This window comes from Hyla sarda, chromosome 9, assembly GCF_029499605.1.
Source record: "Hyla sarda isolate aHylSar1 chromosome 9, aHylSar1.hap1, whole genome shotgun sequence".
In the NCBI taxonomy this organism is placed as follows: domain Eukaryota; kingdom Metazoa; phylum Chordata; class Amphibia; order Anura; family Hylidae; genus Hyla; species Hyla sarda.
This window is the reverse complement of record NC_079197.1, coordinates 100,705,595-100,720,252: the sequence shown is the minus strand read 5'-3', so window position 1 is coordinate 100,720,252 and position 14,658 is coordinate 100,705,595. Positions and strand designations below refer to the sequence as shown.

Below are 14,658 nucleotides of genomic sequence, written 5' to 3'. Positions count from 1 at the left end.
ATCCATCAAGAAGTACCGTTTCCCCCTGATGGTCTTGGTGGCAAGAATCTCCTTAACCGCAAAAACATCGGCAGCGCCGGACACGGGAGTAGGAGAGACTTCGCCCTGGGAGAAACGGTTGAGGACCAGTAGCTTGAGGAGAAAGTCGTGGAAGGTATTTGGAATATGTAAGGAAGGAAGCAGGCAGTGCTTATAGGAGACCAGATTAATTTTACGTAAGATCCTAAAAGGACCGAGAAACTAAGGACCAAGTTTGTAGCTGGGGATCTTCAGTCGAATGTATTTGGCAGACAGCCAACCTTTATCTCCAGGAGAGAAGATTGGAGTTGGTCTTCTTCTCTTGTATGCGTGAGACTTCATAAGGGTAGAGGTGTGTATCAAGGACCATTGAGTCTCCTGCCAAATAGTCATAAAATCCTGGATCTGGTCATCCACAGCACGTACCCCAAAAGAAGTGGGTAGAGGAAGAGGAGGGCGAGGATGGCAGCCATAGACAGTGAAGAATGGAGATCTTTTAGTAGCCTCAGAGTCCCGGTGATTATAAGAAAACTCAGCCCAAGACAACAAATTGGCCCAATTGTCCTGACGTGCGGAGACAAAGGGACGGAGGTAGTTACCCAGAATTTGGTTCACTCTCTCTAACTGGCCATTGGTCTGCGGGTGATAAGCAGAAGAAAAGTCCAACTTGACTTTGAGGCATGAACAGAGCGCCCGCCAGAATTTGGAGACAAATTGTACCCCTCGGTCAGAGACAATGGCCCTCATTTACTATTTCAAACCCGACATGTTTTGTCGGGTTGTGTGCCAGAATCTGTCGCATTGTGCCAGAAATTCTGTCTGTGCCAGATTTTGCGCCAGAATTGCAAAAACCCGACTAACTCTCCATTTTGCTAAGAAAACCCAAAAGAGGGGCGTGGTCGCCAGGAAAAGGGGCGTGGTCTCAGAAAAGGGGCATGTTCCCGCCCCACATTTTCACAAAAAAACTACATATTTACTAAGGTTTCCACATAAAATGTGGTGGATTTGAGCTGAGGAAAACCAGACAAATCAGAGCATGTGTAAAAAAAAAAGCAAAGTGTAGGGAAAGTGGAAAATGTAGGGAAACCTTAGTAAATACCGTGGAGAATAAATTGTAGGGAATTAAAACCCACAAAGAAACCTATACTCCACTCTTATTAAATGAGGGGCAATGTGTAATAGCAAACCATGTAAACGAAAAATATGTCAGAAGAATTGATCTGACAGCTGAGGAGCAGAGGGAAGTCCAGGCAAAGGAACAAAATGGGACATTTTGGAGAAACGATCTGTGACAACTCAGATGACTGTGTTGTTAGAGGAGGATGGTAGGTCAGTGATAAAGTCCATGGCGATGTGTGTCCAAGGGCACTCTGGAATGGGCAAAGGTTGAAGAAGGCCTGCAGGCTTAAGACATAGAGTCTTGTCTCTGGCACAAGTAGTGCAGGAATGGACAAAATCAGAAACATTGCGTTTCAAGTTCGGCCACCAATACTGACAAGAGATGAGCTGAGTAGACTTTTGAATTTCGGGGTGCCCGGCCAATAGATAAGAATGTCCCCAATTCAATACCTTAATTCCAAAGCGGGATGGTACAAAAGACTTCCCAGGTGGAACTTGCTGTAGGTCAAGAGGTGCGACAGAGACCAAACATTCAGGAGGCACTATGGGCCGAGGGGAAGAGTCCAGACCCACCACATCAGAAGCCCTGGAGTGAGCATCAGCCTTGATATTCTTATTCACGGGCTGAAAATGGATTAGGAAATTGAGTCTGGAATAGAAGAGAGACCACCTGGCCTGCCGGGGATTCAGACGCAGAGCGGACTGAAGGTACAAAAGGTTCTTATGATCTGTGTAGATACTGACTGGATGAGTAGAGCCTTCAAGTAAGTGACGCCATTCTTCCAAGGTGAGCTTAATGGCCAATAGTTCACGATCTCCAATGGAATAATTCTTCTTGGCAGGTGAAAAAGTCTTGGAGAAAAAAAACACAAATCACGGTTTTACCCCTGGAGGTCTTTTGGGTCAGAATAGCTACAGCTCCTACTGAAGAGGCATCTACTTCGAGGAAGAAGGGTTATTCTGGGTCAGGTCTTGATAAAACTAGAGCAGAGGCAAATGCCAATTTCAATCAGGAGAAGGCTACTTCAGCCTCAGGAGGCCAGGATTTGGGGTTACTGTTCTTAGTAAGAGACACTATCGGAGCAACCAAGGAGGAAAAGTGTGGAATTGGAACTTGGTGTGTGGAATTGGAACTGTGGATAATAATTGGCAAACCCCATAAAGCGTTGTATAAACCGCAGGACAGTAGGTCGAGGCCAGTTAAGAACCCAAGACAACTTATCAGGGTCCATCTGGAGGCCTTGATTGGAGACTATATATCCAAGAAATGGAAGACTTGTCTTCTCGAAGAGGCTTTTCTCGAGTTTTGAGACAATTGTCACGAAGGCGTGGTAGGACGTGTCGGACATGTGTGCGATGAAGCTCCAAGTTGGGAGAAAAGATCAGGATACCATCCAGATAGACCACGACACATGTGTAGAAAAGATCACGGAAGATGTCATTGACGAATTCTTGGAAAACAGCCGGGGCGTTACAGAGACCAAATGGCATCACAAGGTACTCGAAATAAAAGCCGTCTTCCATTCGTCTCCTTCCCGTATTCTGATGAGGTTGTATGCTCCTCGCAGATCCAGGTTAGAGAAGATCCTGGCACCCTGCAGGTGATCAAACAGTTCTGAAATCAATGGTAAGGGGTATTGATTCTTTACAGTGATTTTGTTAAGTCCCTGGTAATCAATACAAGGGCAGAGAGAGACGTCCTTCTTTTCCACAAAGAAGAATCCAGCACCGGCAGGGGAGGAGGATTTCGGGATGATTCCCTTCTGGAGATTCTCCTTGATGTATTGATCCATAGCTTGCGTTTTGGGAACAGACAAGGGGTAGATTCTTCCTCGAGGAGGCGTAATCCAAGGCAGAAGGTCAATCGGGCAATCATAGGGACAATATGGAGGAAAACTTTCAGCCTGCTTTTCGCAGAACACATCTGTAAAGTCCTGATAAGCAAGAGGCAGGCCCGGCAGGGAATGAGGCACCGAGACACTCTTAGGTTGCAGAGTCACTAGACAGTGGTTCTGGCAGTAGGACCCCCAACGGGTGATTTCACCAGTTTGCCAGTCTAGAGCCGGGGCGTGACGTTGTAGCCAAGGGAGACCAAGAAGAAGTACAATGAGGAAGCACATAGAACTCTATCTTCTCCTTGTGCAATAGTCCCACTTGCAATAAAAGAGGTTCAGTGCGGAATTCCACCGCATAGTTTAGGCATTCTCCATTGATAGAAGAAATGTATAATGGCTTAACGAGCCGTGTCATTGGGACACTGTATTCGTGGACACGGGAGGCGTTGATAAAGTTTCCAGCAGAACCTGAGTCCAGAAAGCCTGAGGCGAAGAACGAAGCCCTGGTAGAGGTATAGACTTGAACCGATGTGGTCAATCAAGGAGAGGTGGAATTCACACCTAAGGACGCCTCTCCCACGTTTCCTAGGTGTGTGTGTTTCACGTACGTGGTGGTCGCAAAGGACAATCTTTAAGGAAATGCTCCGGGCTGGCACAGTAGAGACACAAATTTTCATTAACTCTTGCTGGGTTAGACCAGAATGATCCACCTGCATAGCTTCTTCGTGTCAGGATTCGGCTGGCTGGAGGTGGATCCTCTGTGTCAGAGAGGGATTGGCGTGGACCGTGCCGGCGGACCGGTTCTAAATTGCTACTGGTATTCACCAGAGCCCGCCGCAAAGCTGGATGGTCTTGCAGCGGCGGTAGCAACCAGGTCGTATCCATCGGAAACGGCTCAACCTCTCTGACTGCTGAGATAGGTGCGGTACAAGGGATTAGGCAAGAGCAAGGTCGGACGTAGCAGAAGGTCAGGGCAGGCAGCAAGGATCGTAGTCAGGGGCAATGGCAAGATGTCTGGAACACTGGCTTGGGACACACAAGGAACGCTTATACTGGCACATTAACACAGGCGCCAAACAGAGAAGACGATGTGTCTGAACTGGTTCACGTTCTTGGCAAAGTTCCTCCTGCCTCTCTGTAAAACACACATCTATTTGAGTGGATAACTGAATGAGGTCACTCAGGGAAGATGGAGGATCTCGTGCAGCGAGAGTATCCTTCACTCTACTGGAAAGCCCTTTTTTAAAGGTAGAACACAGGTCCTCGTCATTCCAGGCCAATTCGGAGGCTAGGGTGCGGAACTGGACCACGCAGTCACCAACAGTAGAGTCCCCTTGGCGGAGGTTCAGAAGTGGGGTTTCGGCCGAGGAGGCCCTTGCAGGCTCTTGAAAAACTATGCGGAAAGCTGAGAGGAAAGCTTGCAAGTTGGAAGATACAGGATCATTTCGGTCCCAGAGAGGAGTAGCCCAGTCCAGGACTTTCCCAGAGAGTAGACTGACCACAAAAGTCACCTTTGCTCCCTCCGTCATTAATTGGTCAGCCACTAATTCCAGATGGAAGGAATACTGAGTCACAAACCCTCTGCACAATTTTGGATTACCTTTGTACTTTGTCAGCAGGGACAGACGTAGCTTGGAGCCGATGGAAGCCACGGAAGCAGCAGACACTAAAGGAGCCGCAGGAACAGGTTGAGGCTGCTGCTGTGGCTATTGAACAGAGAGTAGCTGCTGCATCATTGCGGATAATTGATCCAACTGTTGCACTTGATGAGCTAGCTGCTGCGACTGTTGAGCCACGATGGTGGTGAGATCAGTAATGTAAGACAAAGGCCCCTCAGAGGGATCCATGGCCGGATCTAACTGTAACTAGTGTTGAGCAGCATAGGCCATATTCGAATTCGCGATATTTCGCGAATATATGGACAAATATTCGTCATATATTCGCTAAATTCGCATATTCGTAATATTCACGTTCTATTTTGCATATGCAAAAATTAGCATAAGCGAAAATTCGTATGTGCGAAAATTAGCATATGCAAAAATTGGCATAAGCTAAAACTCGCATATGCGAAAATTTGCATATGCAAATTTTCCCATATTTGAAAATTCGTTTGCCAGTCTCACACAGTAGTATTAGATAGAGCCTTCTTTACACCACACAAGCTGGAAGCAGAGAGGGATGATCACTGTGATGTGTACTGTGAAAAAAAAAAACAATATTCGTAATTACGAATATATAGTGCTATATTCGCGAATATTCGCATTGCAAATATTCGCGAGCAACGCTAACTGTAACGGCAGGTGGTGTCGATCCACTATACCTGTTGTGGACGATGGTGTGAGCCGTACCATGGAGCAGAGTCTAAGGAGCCGCTGGTTTTCACCAGAGCCCGCCGCAAAGCGGGATGGACTTGCTGCGGTAGGCGGCTCCCAGGTCGTGACCCCTGGCATGACTAGTCCACAAAGGCTGCTGAGGAGATGCATGGCACAGAAGGAATGAGACAGAGTCATAGTGAGGGACTGGCAGGAGGTCAGGACTGGCGGCACTGTAGCAAGGTCAGGTCATTTAGCAAGAGGTCAGAGGGCAGGCAGCACAGGAATAAGGTCAGGATACGTAGTAATGGGGTCAGATAAACGACAAGGCATGACACAAACAGAAGGCTTTCTCTTAGGCTGTAATGGCACAAAGATCCGGCAGGGGTCAAGAGGAAGGGCTGGATTAAATAAGGTCAGGACCAGACAAGCACCAATCAATGGTGCGCTGGCCCTTTAAATAACAGGAAACCAAGGGGAGCTAGCCCTAGGAGATGGGGACGCACGGGCCAGCGGCCAGGGACAGCGAAGAGGACAGAAACACAAGGAGGTGAGTGACGGCCAGATGTTCACATTCGTTCATTCCCACGATGCGAACTGCAACAGAGCTAGCACGGGAGGACGGGGCAGGAGTGTGCTCGCAGCCAGAGCATCTGGCCACAGCGCTACTTGTAACAATTAGTTTGTGCAGAGTTACGGTATCTCACAACAGTGTGTACATCCCTCACATTTCTGTTAATATATGTTACAGCACGAAACACTATAAAATAATGCAGAACAATAAAACACCTAAACACAGACTTTGAAGTGGCCATTGTGGGACACTACATAGGAAGCCATTTACAGGCAATGCTGGAAACATTATGCAAATTAGATAACCTTCAGAAGAAAGAAAATTGGCTCTCTATTTCTATCAAATAGGTAGCTAGAAACGGCTGTTGACATATGGGTGTTTCTGATTTTATTGATGTTGTCATGTGTCAAGGGTCTACAACTGCTAGACGACATTGGGTGCATAAGTACGCCAGTAATGTTTGGGACTTAAGCCCTTTTTTGGTTTCACTGTACATTTTATGGTAAAATTAAAGGTGGTATTACAAAGAACAATTACCTGTGCAAAAATCAAGCCCTCACATGGCTCTGTGGATGTAAAAAGTTATGACTGTTAAAAGGGGCGAGGAGGACACAAAAATTTTAATTGGTTGTGTTTTAAAGGTCAAAATGGTCTCTATCCTTAAATGATTAGTCCAGTATAACAAAACATATCCCCCATACGCAGGATAGGGGATAAATGTCAGATTGCAGGGGGTCCAACCGCTGGGACTTCTCACCATCTCTCGCCCGGCAATCTCGGCTCTCTGTATGAATGGAGCTGTAGCCGACATTTTCCCTCCATGAATCTCTATGGGAGAGCCGGAGATACACGAATGCTGTATCTCTGGCTCTCCTGTAGAGATACATGGTGGGGGCGAGTTGGCCACAGCTTTGTGCAGTGGTCGACACACTCCATTCATGCAGAGAGCCGGGGCACCCGGCAGGAGATCGCAGGGGGTCCCAGAAGTCGGACCCCCCGCGATCCGACACAACCTGAGGATAGGGGATAAGTTTTGTTATACATTGACCCCCCAACCTACGATGGTCCCGACATACGATCATTTCAACATACGATGGCCTCTCAGAGGCCATCGCATGTTGAAGGCAGCATCAATATACGATGCTTTTGTATGTCGGGGCCATCGCATAAACGGCTATCTGGCAGCGCAGACTGCTTCAGCTGCCACCGGATAGCCGTTTACGGTGCCCTGTGTGGTCCGCTGACAATCACTTACCTGTCCTCGGGGCTCCGGTGCGTCCTCTTCGGGATCCCCTGCATCATCGGCACTCTCCATCGTCGTCATCACGTAGCTGCGCACGCCATCCCGTCATCCAATAGGAGCGGAGTGCGTAACGACGTGATGATGGCGGCGGAGAGCGAGGATGCTGGGGAAGCAGAGGCCTTGCCAGAGCATCGGGGACACCCCGAGGACGCGGCGACAGCGATGGAAGGCGACATCCAGGGCAGCGGTGACGGTCCTGAGCGGCGGGGACATGTGAGTATAACCTCCAATACCAGTGGTCTTCAACCTGCGGACCTCCAGATGTTGCAAAACTACAACTCCCAGCATGCTGGGTGTTGTAGTTTTGCAACATCTGGAGGTCCGCAGGTTGTAGACCACTGTCCTATACTTTACATTGCACGGATCCCTCAACATACGATGGTTTCAACAAACGATGGTCCATATGGAACGGATTACCATCGTATGTTGAGGGACCACTGTATTGGATAACCTCTTCACTGGGTTAATCCCCTAACAAAAAACTGGCATATTATTACATTGTTATGTGGGGAAAGTAGTGTGGAGTGAGTTTAGAAGAAGAGTCAGCTTCAGACATAGCTATCTGTATATAACAGCTTACACCTGCCAGAAGAGGCTGGAATTGGAAATAACTCTGATCTTGGCCAGTTAACCCAGTAGATGCCAAAGTCAATAGTGAGGAGGAGGAAAAAATGTAAACACTTTCTCCAAAAATACAATGGGAAGGGGTTCATAGTTTCCAACAGGTGGCTAGAGTGACAGTTCTCTTTCTTCTGGAATACAGCTAATTTGCATAATTTATAATAATTCATAAACAGGTTTCTGTGGAATTGTCCATAACAGGGGTTCCAATAAAACTTTTAAAGTCTGCATCCTGCTGTTATATGAATGCATGTGATAAATAAATCAATTTCATGCTATGAAATTAATTAATAAGGCTGAAATGAATAACAGCTCATACATTTGCCATAAACCAGTACATTTTTATATACCTCTGTTGGATTTGGTTTGTTAATAACCTCTCCATTGTCGACAGCTTCTTGAAAGGCTTGATAGAAGTTTTTCTGCTCTGACTCCACAGTGATTGTGAGTACGGCATCATAGGCAGCCCTGAGCTTGGAGCTGAGCCTTAGTATCTCATATGGTGTCTTGTGATAAGGTAAACTGTAGTATAGAGTATCATAAGGGATAAAAACATAGGTGCCATCTGTCATTTTCAAGTCATGTGCTATCTCCAAGAGTTGCCGTTGTGGTTGTCCTCCAATAAGCACAGAATGCATGCACATGATGATCACTGCAATATATAGAGAAATCAACTAAATAATAAATCTTACATTAGAATGTTATAATAGCAAAAGTATGAGAGCTGAAATCAGAAAGATTTACCAGAACAGAATTTCTGGGACAATGATATTTGTAGACACATCATATAGGGGTAACAGTACACGACCCATCATACAGTAGTAACAGTACATGACCTATCATACAGGGATAACAGAGCATTAGCTATTATACAGGAGTAACAGTACACGACCCATCATACAGGGGTAACCGTACATAACCCATCATACATGGGTAATGGTACATGATCCATCATACAGGGGTAACAGTACATGACCCATCATACAGGGGTAACAATACATGATCCGTCATACAGGGATAACAGTACACGACCCATCATACAGTAGTAACAGTACATGACCTATCATACAGGGATAACAGAGCATTAGCTATTATACAGGAGTAACAGTACACAACCCATCATACAGGGGTAATGGTACATGATCCATCATACAGGGGTAACAGTACATGACCCATCATACAGGGGTAAAAATACATGATCCATCATACAGGGATAACAGTACACGACCCATCATACAGTAGTAACCGTACATGACCTATCATACAGGGATAACAGAGCATTAGCTATTATACAGGGGTAACAGTACATAACCCATCATACAGGGATAACAGAGCATTACCTATTATACAGGAATAACAGGACATGACCCATCATACATGGGTAATGGTACATGATCCATCATACAGGGGTAACAGTACATGACCCATCATACAGGGGTAACAATACATGATCCATCATACAGGAATAACAGTACGTGACCCATCATACAGGGATCAGTCCATGATCCATCTTACAGGGTTAACAGTACGTGATCCATCATACAGGGATAACAGCACGTGATCCATCATTCAGGGATAAAAGTACTTGACCCATCATACAGGGGTACCAATAAATGACCCATCATACAGGGGTAAAAGTACATGATCCATCATACATGGGTAATGGTACATGATCCATCATACAGGGGTAACAGTACATGACCCATCATACAGGGGTAACAGTACATGACCTATCATACAGGGATAGTAGAGCATACAGGGATAGTAGAGCATTAGCTATTATACAGGAGTAACATTATCTGACCCTCTCCTGACACCCTTGACCAAGCCATGACTTTAGCTGAGTGTTTGGATAGATGTTTGCGAGAACGTAAACGGGAGCGTTCTTCATCCTCTGTCTCTCCTGTCCTCCTTGATTGATCAACTCTATGGCCTGTGTTTTTACTCTGGAGAGAACACTCATTTCATCGGATCCTGTATCAAGCGTCCACGTCCAAGTGGTAATCGGGGAGGCCACTTGGGCGCACAGGTATATCATTTCCCTCAGAGAACTACGCCTGGTAAAGTTCTTCTGGGGGGCATTGTTTCATCTTCAGTGCAAACTGATGTTATACCTGAGACTGTCTTAGAACCAGTTTTGCAGCAGCCTCTGACTAAATCTGTGCGTTGTGATGTCTTAAGCAATAAATCTTTGGAGAATAATCATGTGGATTTGGAGTCTGAAAAGAGTAAAGATGATTGTGAGGACACCAAAGAGTGGTGTGACATAGAGGATGAGGATACTGATGTAGAAATTGATGATTCATCTGCACCTCTTTACTCTCAGGTTGTGAATGGTCCAGTAGCCCCTCCTAAAAGGGAAGGGGAGGGGTACTGTCAGAACCGTGGAGGGAAATGGTTCTGACAGCTCTCTGTTTTGTTTTGGTTTGGGCTATGCCCAGCTGTCTGGACTGGTCAGCTGACTTGGATGTGAACACCTGGTCTGGGCCTATATTAGCTGGCAGTCTTCTCCCAATCCTTGCCTGCTATAGAGCTCTGTGTACTCCTAGCTAGCATTTATATTGTATTTGTTATATCTGGCATTTTGACTCTTTGGCTCCGCTCTCTGACTCTTCTCCTGGCTTTGCGAATTGGCTTATCTGTTGCATCTTGGTATTGACTTGGACTGTGGACAGCAACTTATTGTGTGTATGTTTAGTTATTTTTCTGTTAGTCTGGCTAATTACATTCTTTGTCCTGACCTCTGTCTGCATTATAGTTTATTATTTTGACTGGACTGCCCTCACTTATTGTAAGTAGGGACCGTCACTGTGGTTATGGACCCGCTACCTAGGGTGGCTACGTAAGTAGGCAGGGTTAGGGGGAGTGGGCGATAATAGTGTGCACTCCTTCCCTGCCCAGACATGACACTTTCCCTCCGTTCTTTCCTTCAGGGTTTACAAAATAAGCCTTCCTTTAAATGCTTTCATACTTTTTTTTTGCTTAAGGTTAAGGTCACATGTGCTGTATTCTGCTGAGCATTTTTACAGCTGACTTTGCTACCCATTGACTTCAATTCAAAGAAAAATATGCAGCAAAATATGGCATGTGTGAACCTATTCAAAGAGTTTTTCCAAAGAAAAGTTACCACTTACACAATGTAAAGGACCACAAATGTACCATTTATGCAAAATAACATACATCATTGTTCTGTTTTTCTTCCCATCTAATTGATGGCTTTCTGGTTTCTTCTCTGAACTGTGGCCGTCCTATGTGCTATGTTCTCCCCTTCTTAGGCCCCTTTCACACTGCCGTTGCTCCCTGTCAAGAACGGTCTCTATTTTTTTTTTGTCTCTTTAACGGCCGTTCTCATGATGGGGAGCAACGGGCAACAATGGGTCCCGACAGCTCCCATGTACTATTATGGGGCACCGTAGTTTTTTGATGGGAATAGTGGGAGAAAAAGACGGTGCTTGCACTTGCACAGTATTTTTTCTCTCGCTATTCTCCCCGGCTCCCACAATGGCCGTCACACTGCCGTGTCATAACGGTACTGTGAAAGAAGCCTTATATGTGCAGTGGAGACTAAATACTAAATAATTTCAGGTCAAAGTATGTATGACCACCTCAGTGGATTCCATAAATATGACACAACCAATGGCCACAGGATATCAAAATATGGAAGGCACATGGGAGATAAGTAAAAGTACATTTAAAAAAAAAAAATTGTAAATTTGACATGTTTCATATTGTGTAACCGAAGAAGACTTTCGTCAAGGGCTCAAATAAAATAATTTATAGATAGGGGGGGTTTAATTTTTCACTAAAAGAGCAACTAAAACAACAACCTACAGGTGTGGAAAACCACACGACAAAATTGTGAATATACCCCAGTTAGAAGTAACTTGTGACAAGTGTAATCATATATAAAAGTAATTTTATTGAAATATATAGTTTAAAAAATACATGTATATATATATATATATATATATATATATATATGAAACCACAGAATCAATGATTCTGTGGTTTATATATATATATATATATATATATATATATATATATACACGTGTATTTTTTAAACTATATATTTCAATAAAATTACTTTTATATATGATTACACTTGTCACAAGTTACTTCTAACTGGGGTATATTCACAATTTTGTCGTGTGGTTTTCCACACCTGTAGGTTGATGTTTCATATTGTGCATCAGTTTCAATCTGATATAATTGTCTATATATAAATAAAATCCCCCACACTGTGCTCCTATATAGTAGTTAGGCCCCTCTGAGCCGCCATATAGTAGGTAGACCCCTCTGTGCCTCCATATAAAAAATATGCCTCTCTGTGTCCCCATATAGTAAATAGGCCCATCTGTATTCTTATCTGTGACATGTTAAAAATGTCCCATAAATGCAGGTCCCACCTCTGGCACTCACATCTGTCTCTAGCCCCTTCTGGCCTGTTTACAGCAACCTGAATTGCTCAGGAAGCTGATTAGAAAGCTGCATAACTCCTGTTGACCTGTGGCCAATCCCCAAAAAATTACATTAAATTATCATTAAAGGGGTACTCTGCTGGAAAACATTTTCTTTTAAATCAACTGGTGCCAGAAAGTTAAACAGATTTGTAAATTACTTCTATAAAAAAATAATCTTAACCCGTCCAGTACTTATCAGCTGCTGTTTGCTAGAGAGAAAGTTATTTTCTTTTCTAATTTCCTTTCTGTCTGACCACAAGTGCTTTTTGCTGACACCTCTGTCCATGTCAGGAACTAGAGCAGAGAGATTTACTATGAGGATTTGCTCCTACTCTGGACAGTTCCTAAAATGGACAGAGGTGTCAGCAGAGAGCACTGTGGTCAGGCAGAAAGGGAAAAAAAAAAAAAAACAAGAACCTCCTGTGGAGCATACAGCAGCTGATAAGTACTGGAAGGATTCAGATTTTTTAATAGAAATAATGTTAAAATCTGTTTAACTTTCTGGCACCATTTGATAAAAAAAAGCTCTGATTGGTCAACAGCTATTCACCAATCAGAGCTCCCCTCTCCCGGCGGGGATTATGAAATATAAGAGCTGTATATAGGAGCCGGCGTGCAGCGCAGTGTAGCCGCATGTACCGTCGGCTTGTACAGTTAATAAATGCGGATCGCAGCGGATCTCCAGAGACTGATCTGCTGCGATCTGAACCTCTGCCCTTGGACTACTACTCCTATCATGGGACAGAGTTTGTCCCATGATGGGAGTAGTTGTAGTACCGCAGCGCCGCTGACGGATGGCACTTGCACATCCCCCGGCTGCGGGACTTTTAGGACTGCTACTCCCATCATACACAGACTCTCCCCATGATGGGAGTTATAGTTCCAGTGCTGAGGTGCAGATCGCACCAGGTCATTCTGCAGAGACCCGCTGCGATCTCCATTTATACACTGTAACAATGGTCCTTGCCCACCCTGGTAACGTCAGGCTTTTGCTGCTTGGTTGGTATCTGGCTGATACTGAAAATAGGGGGAACCCTATACGTTTGTTTGTTTGTTTTATAAATAAATAAATAAAAAAAACATGTGTGGTTCCCTCATTTTTTCAGTATCAGCCAGATACCAACTAAGCAGCAACAGCCTGATTTCTCCAGGGTGGGTGAGGACCATTGTTACCTGCCCTCCCCAGCCTAAAAAACGCCAGCCTGTTACCGCCTAGGCCATTTTTGATGCTCCGGGCCTGTTGGTACCGGCTCTTCCCGGAACCCCTGTGGCGGTGGGTATCGGAGTAATAATTGGGGGTTAGGGCTAGCTGATTTTGTGCCTAACGCTAAGCCCCGGCGTGGTAATGGATTCCCTCTACAGGACGCCTTCCACTACTAAGCCTGAAAATTCAATTATAAAAAACACGACACATTGAATTTTTTTTAAACTCTCTCCCACAGCCCTCGTTAACCCTTTTATTGACATTTAAGCATCTAAATTTCAAAGAAAAAAAACAACAAAAAGTTTAGTACATTTTTTTGTTTCCACACACCAGCAACAAAAAAAAAACAGCAAGAAAAAAAACGCAAGAAAAACTGACAAAAAACGCAGGAAAAAGCTTGGACAGTTTTTCTGGCATTTTTTGCTGACAAAAAAACTCAATGGAATCCTGGCCTCAAAGCAATAGAACAAAATCCCTATGTCCACTTTTCCTGTGAGGTAGAGAAGGAGTGCACGGTAGAGCGAGGGGGGGGGGGCATGTCTATATTTGCACAAGATTTATCAAAGGAGACCACAGCCTTAGTAAATTCTGAGCAAGAGTGTAAATTAGACAAGCAGTGTAAAGGGGTATAGCTGTGTCTACAATAGACACCTAATGATAAATCTCCCCCATTGAGTTTTATATATATAGATTTCAGATATAATATCTATCTATCTATCTATCTCATATCATTATTTCTTTCTATCTCGTATCTATCTCATATCTATCTATCTATCTATCTCATATCTATCTATCTATCTCATATCTATCTATCTATCTATCTTATATGTATCTATCATCTATCAATCTCACATCATTTTTCTTTCTTTCTTTCTATCTATCTCATATCTATCTATCTACAGTTCCAAATAGAAGCAGCACCTCCAGTAATGATACACTGTAGCGATGGGTGAAGGCACACTAGAACCTCGGATCTCCAGTTCTCCACAATATAACAAATAGATGCAGCAAACCAATATACGTGGAAAAATTTGCGGTTTATTGCATGATGCAGCAGACAACGTTTCGGGGACCTCACACTTGAGAATGGTGATGTGAGGTCACCAAAACCTTGTCTGCTGCATCATGGTGTGGTGCTGTGCGGCGTCCGTTGCTGCCGTGGCGCCGTGTCTGCGGGGAGGTGCGACCCATGGACTGGTTTGAGTGGCA

The 14,658-nt window shown here is 44.6% G+C and overlaps 1 protein-coding gene and 1 long non-coding RNA gene across 10 annotated transcripts in view; one reads left to right on the top strand and one right to left on the bottom strand.

The window, feature by feature from the left end:
• The window catches only part of GUCY2F (guanylate cyclase 2F, retinal), a 230,653-nt gene that overhangs the window by 149,424 nt on the left and 66,571 nt on the right, over nucleotides 1-14,658 (bottom strand). For all 9 annotated transcript variants that reach the window (XR_008847695.1, XM_056538849.1, XM_056538845.1 and 6 more), the window contains one exon: nucleotides 8,133-8,434. Coding sequence is in view for 8 of the 9 variants with exons in the window: in XM_056538849.1 (XP_056394824.1) it covers nucleotides 8,133-8,434 (302 nt within the window). In the remaining variant the exon portion in view is untranslated. The remainder of the gene's footprint in view (nucleotides 1-8,132; nucleotides 8,435-14,658) is intronic.
• The window catches only part of LOC130290784 (uncharacterized), a 34,036-nt gene that overhangs the window by 11,661 nt on the left and 7,717 nt on the right, over nucleotides 1-14,658 (top strand). The window lies entirely within an intron of this gene.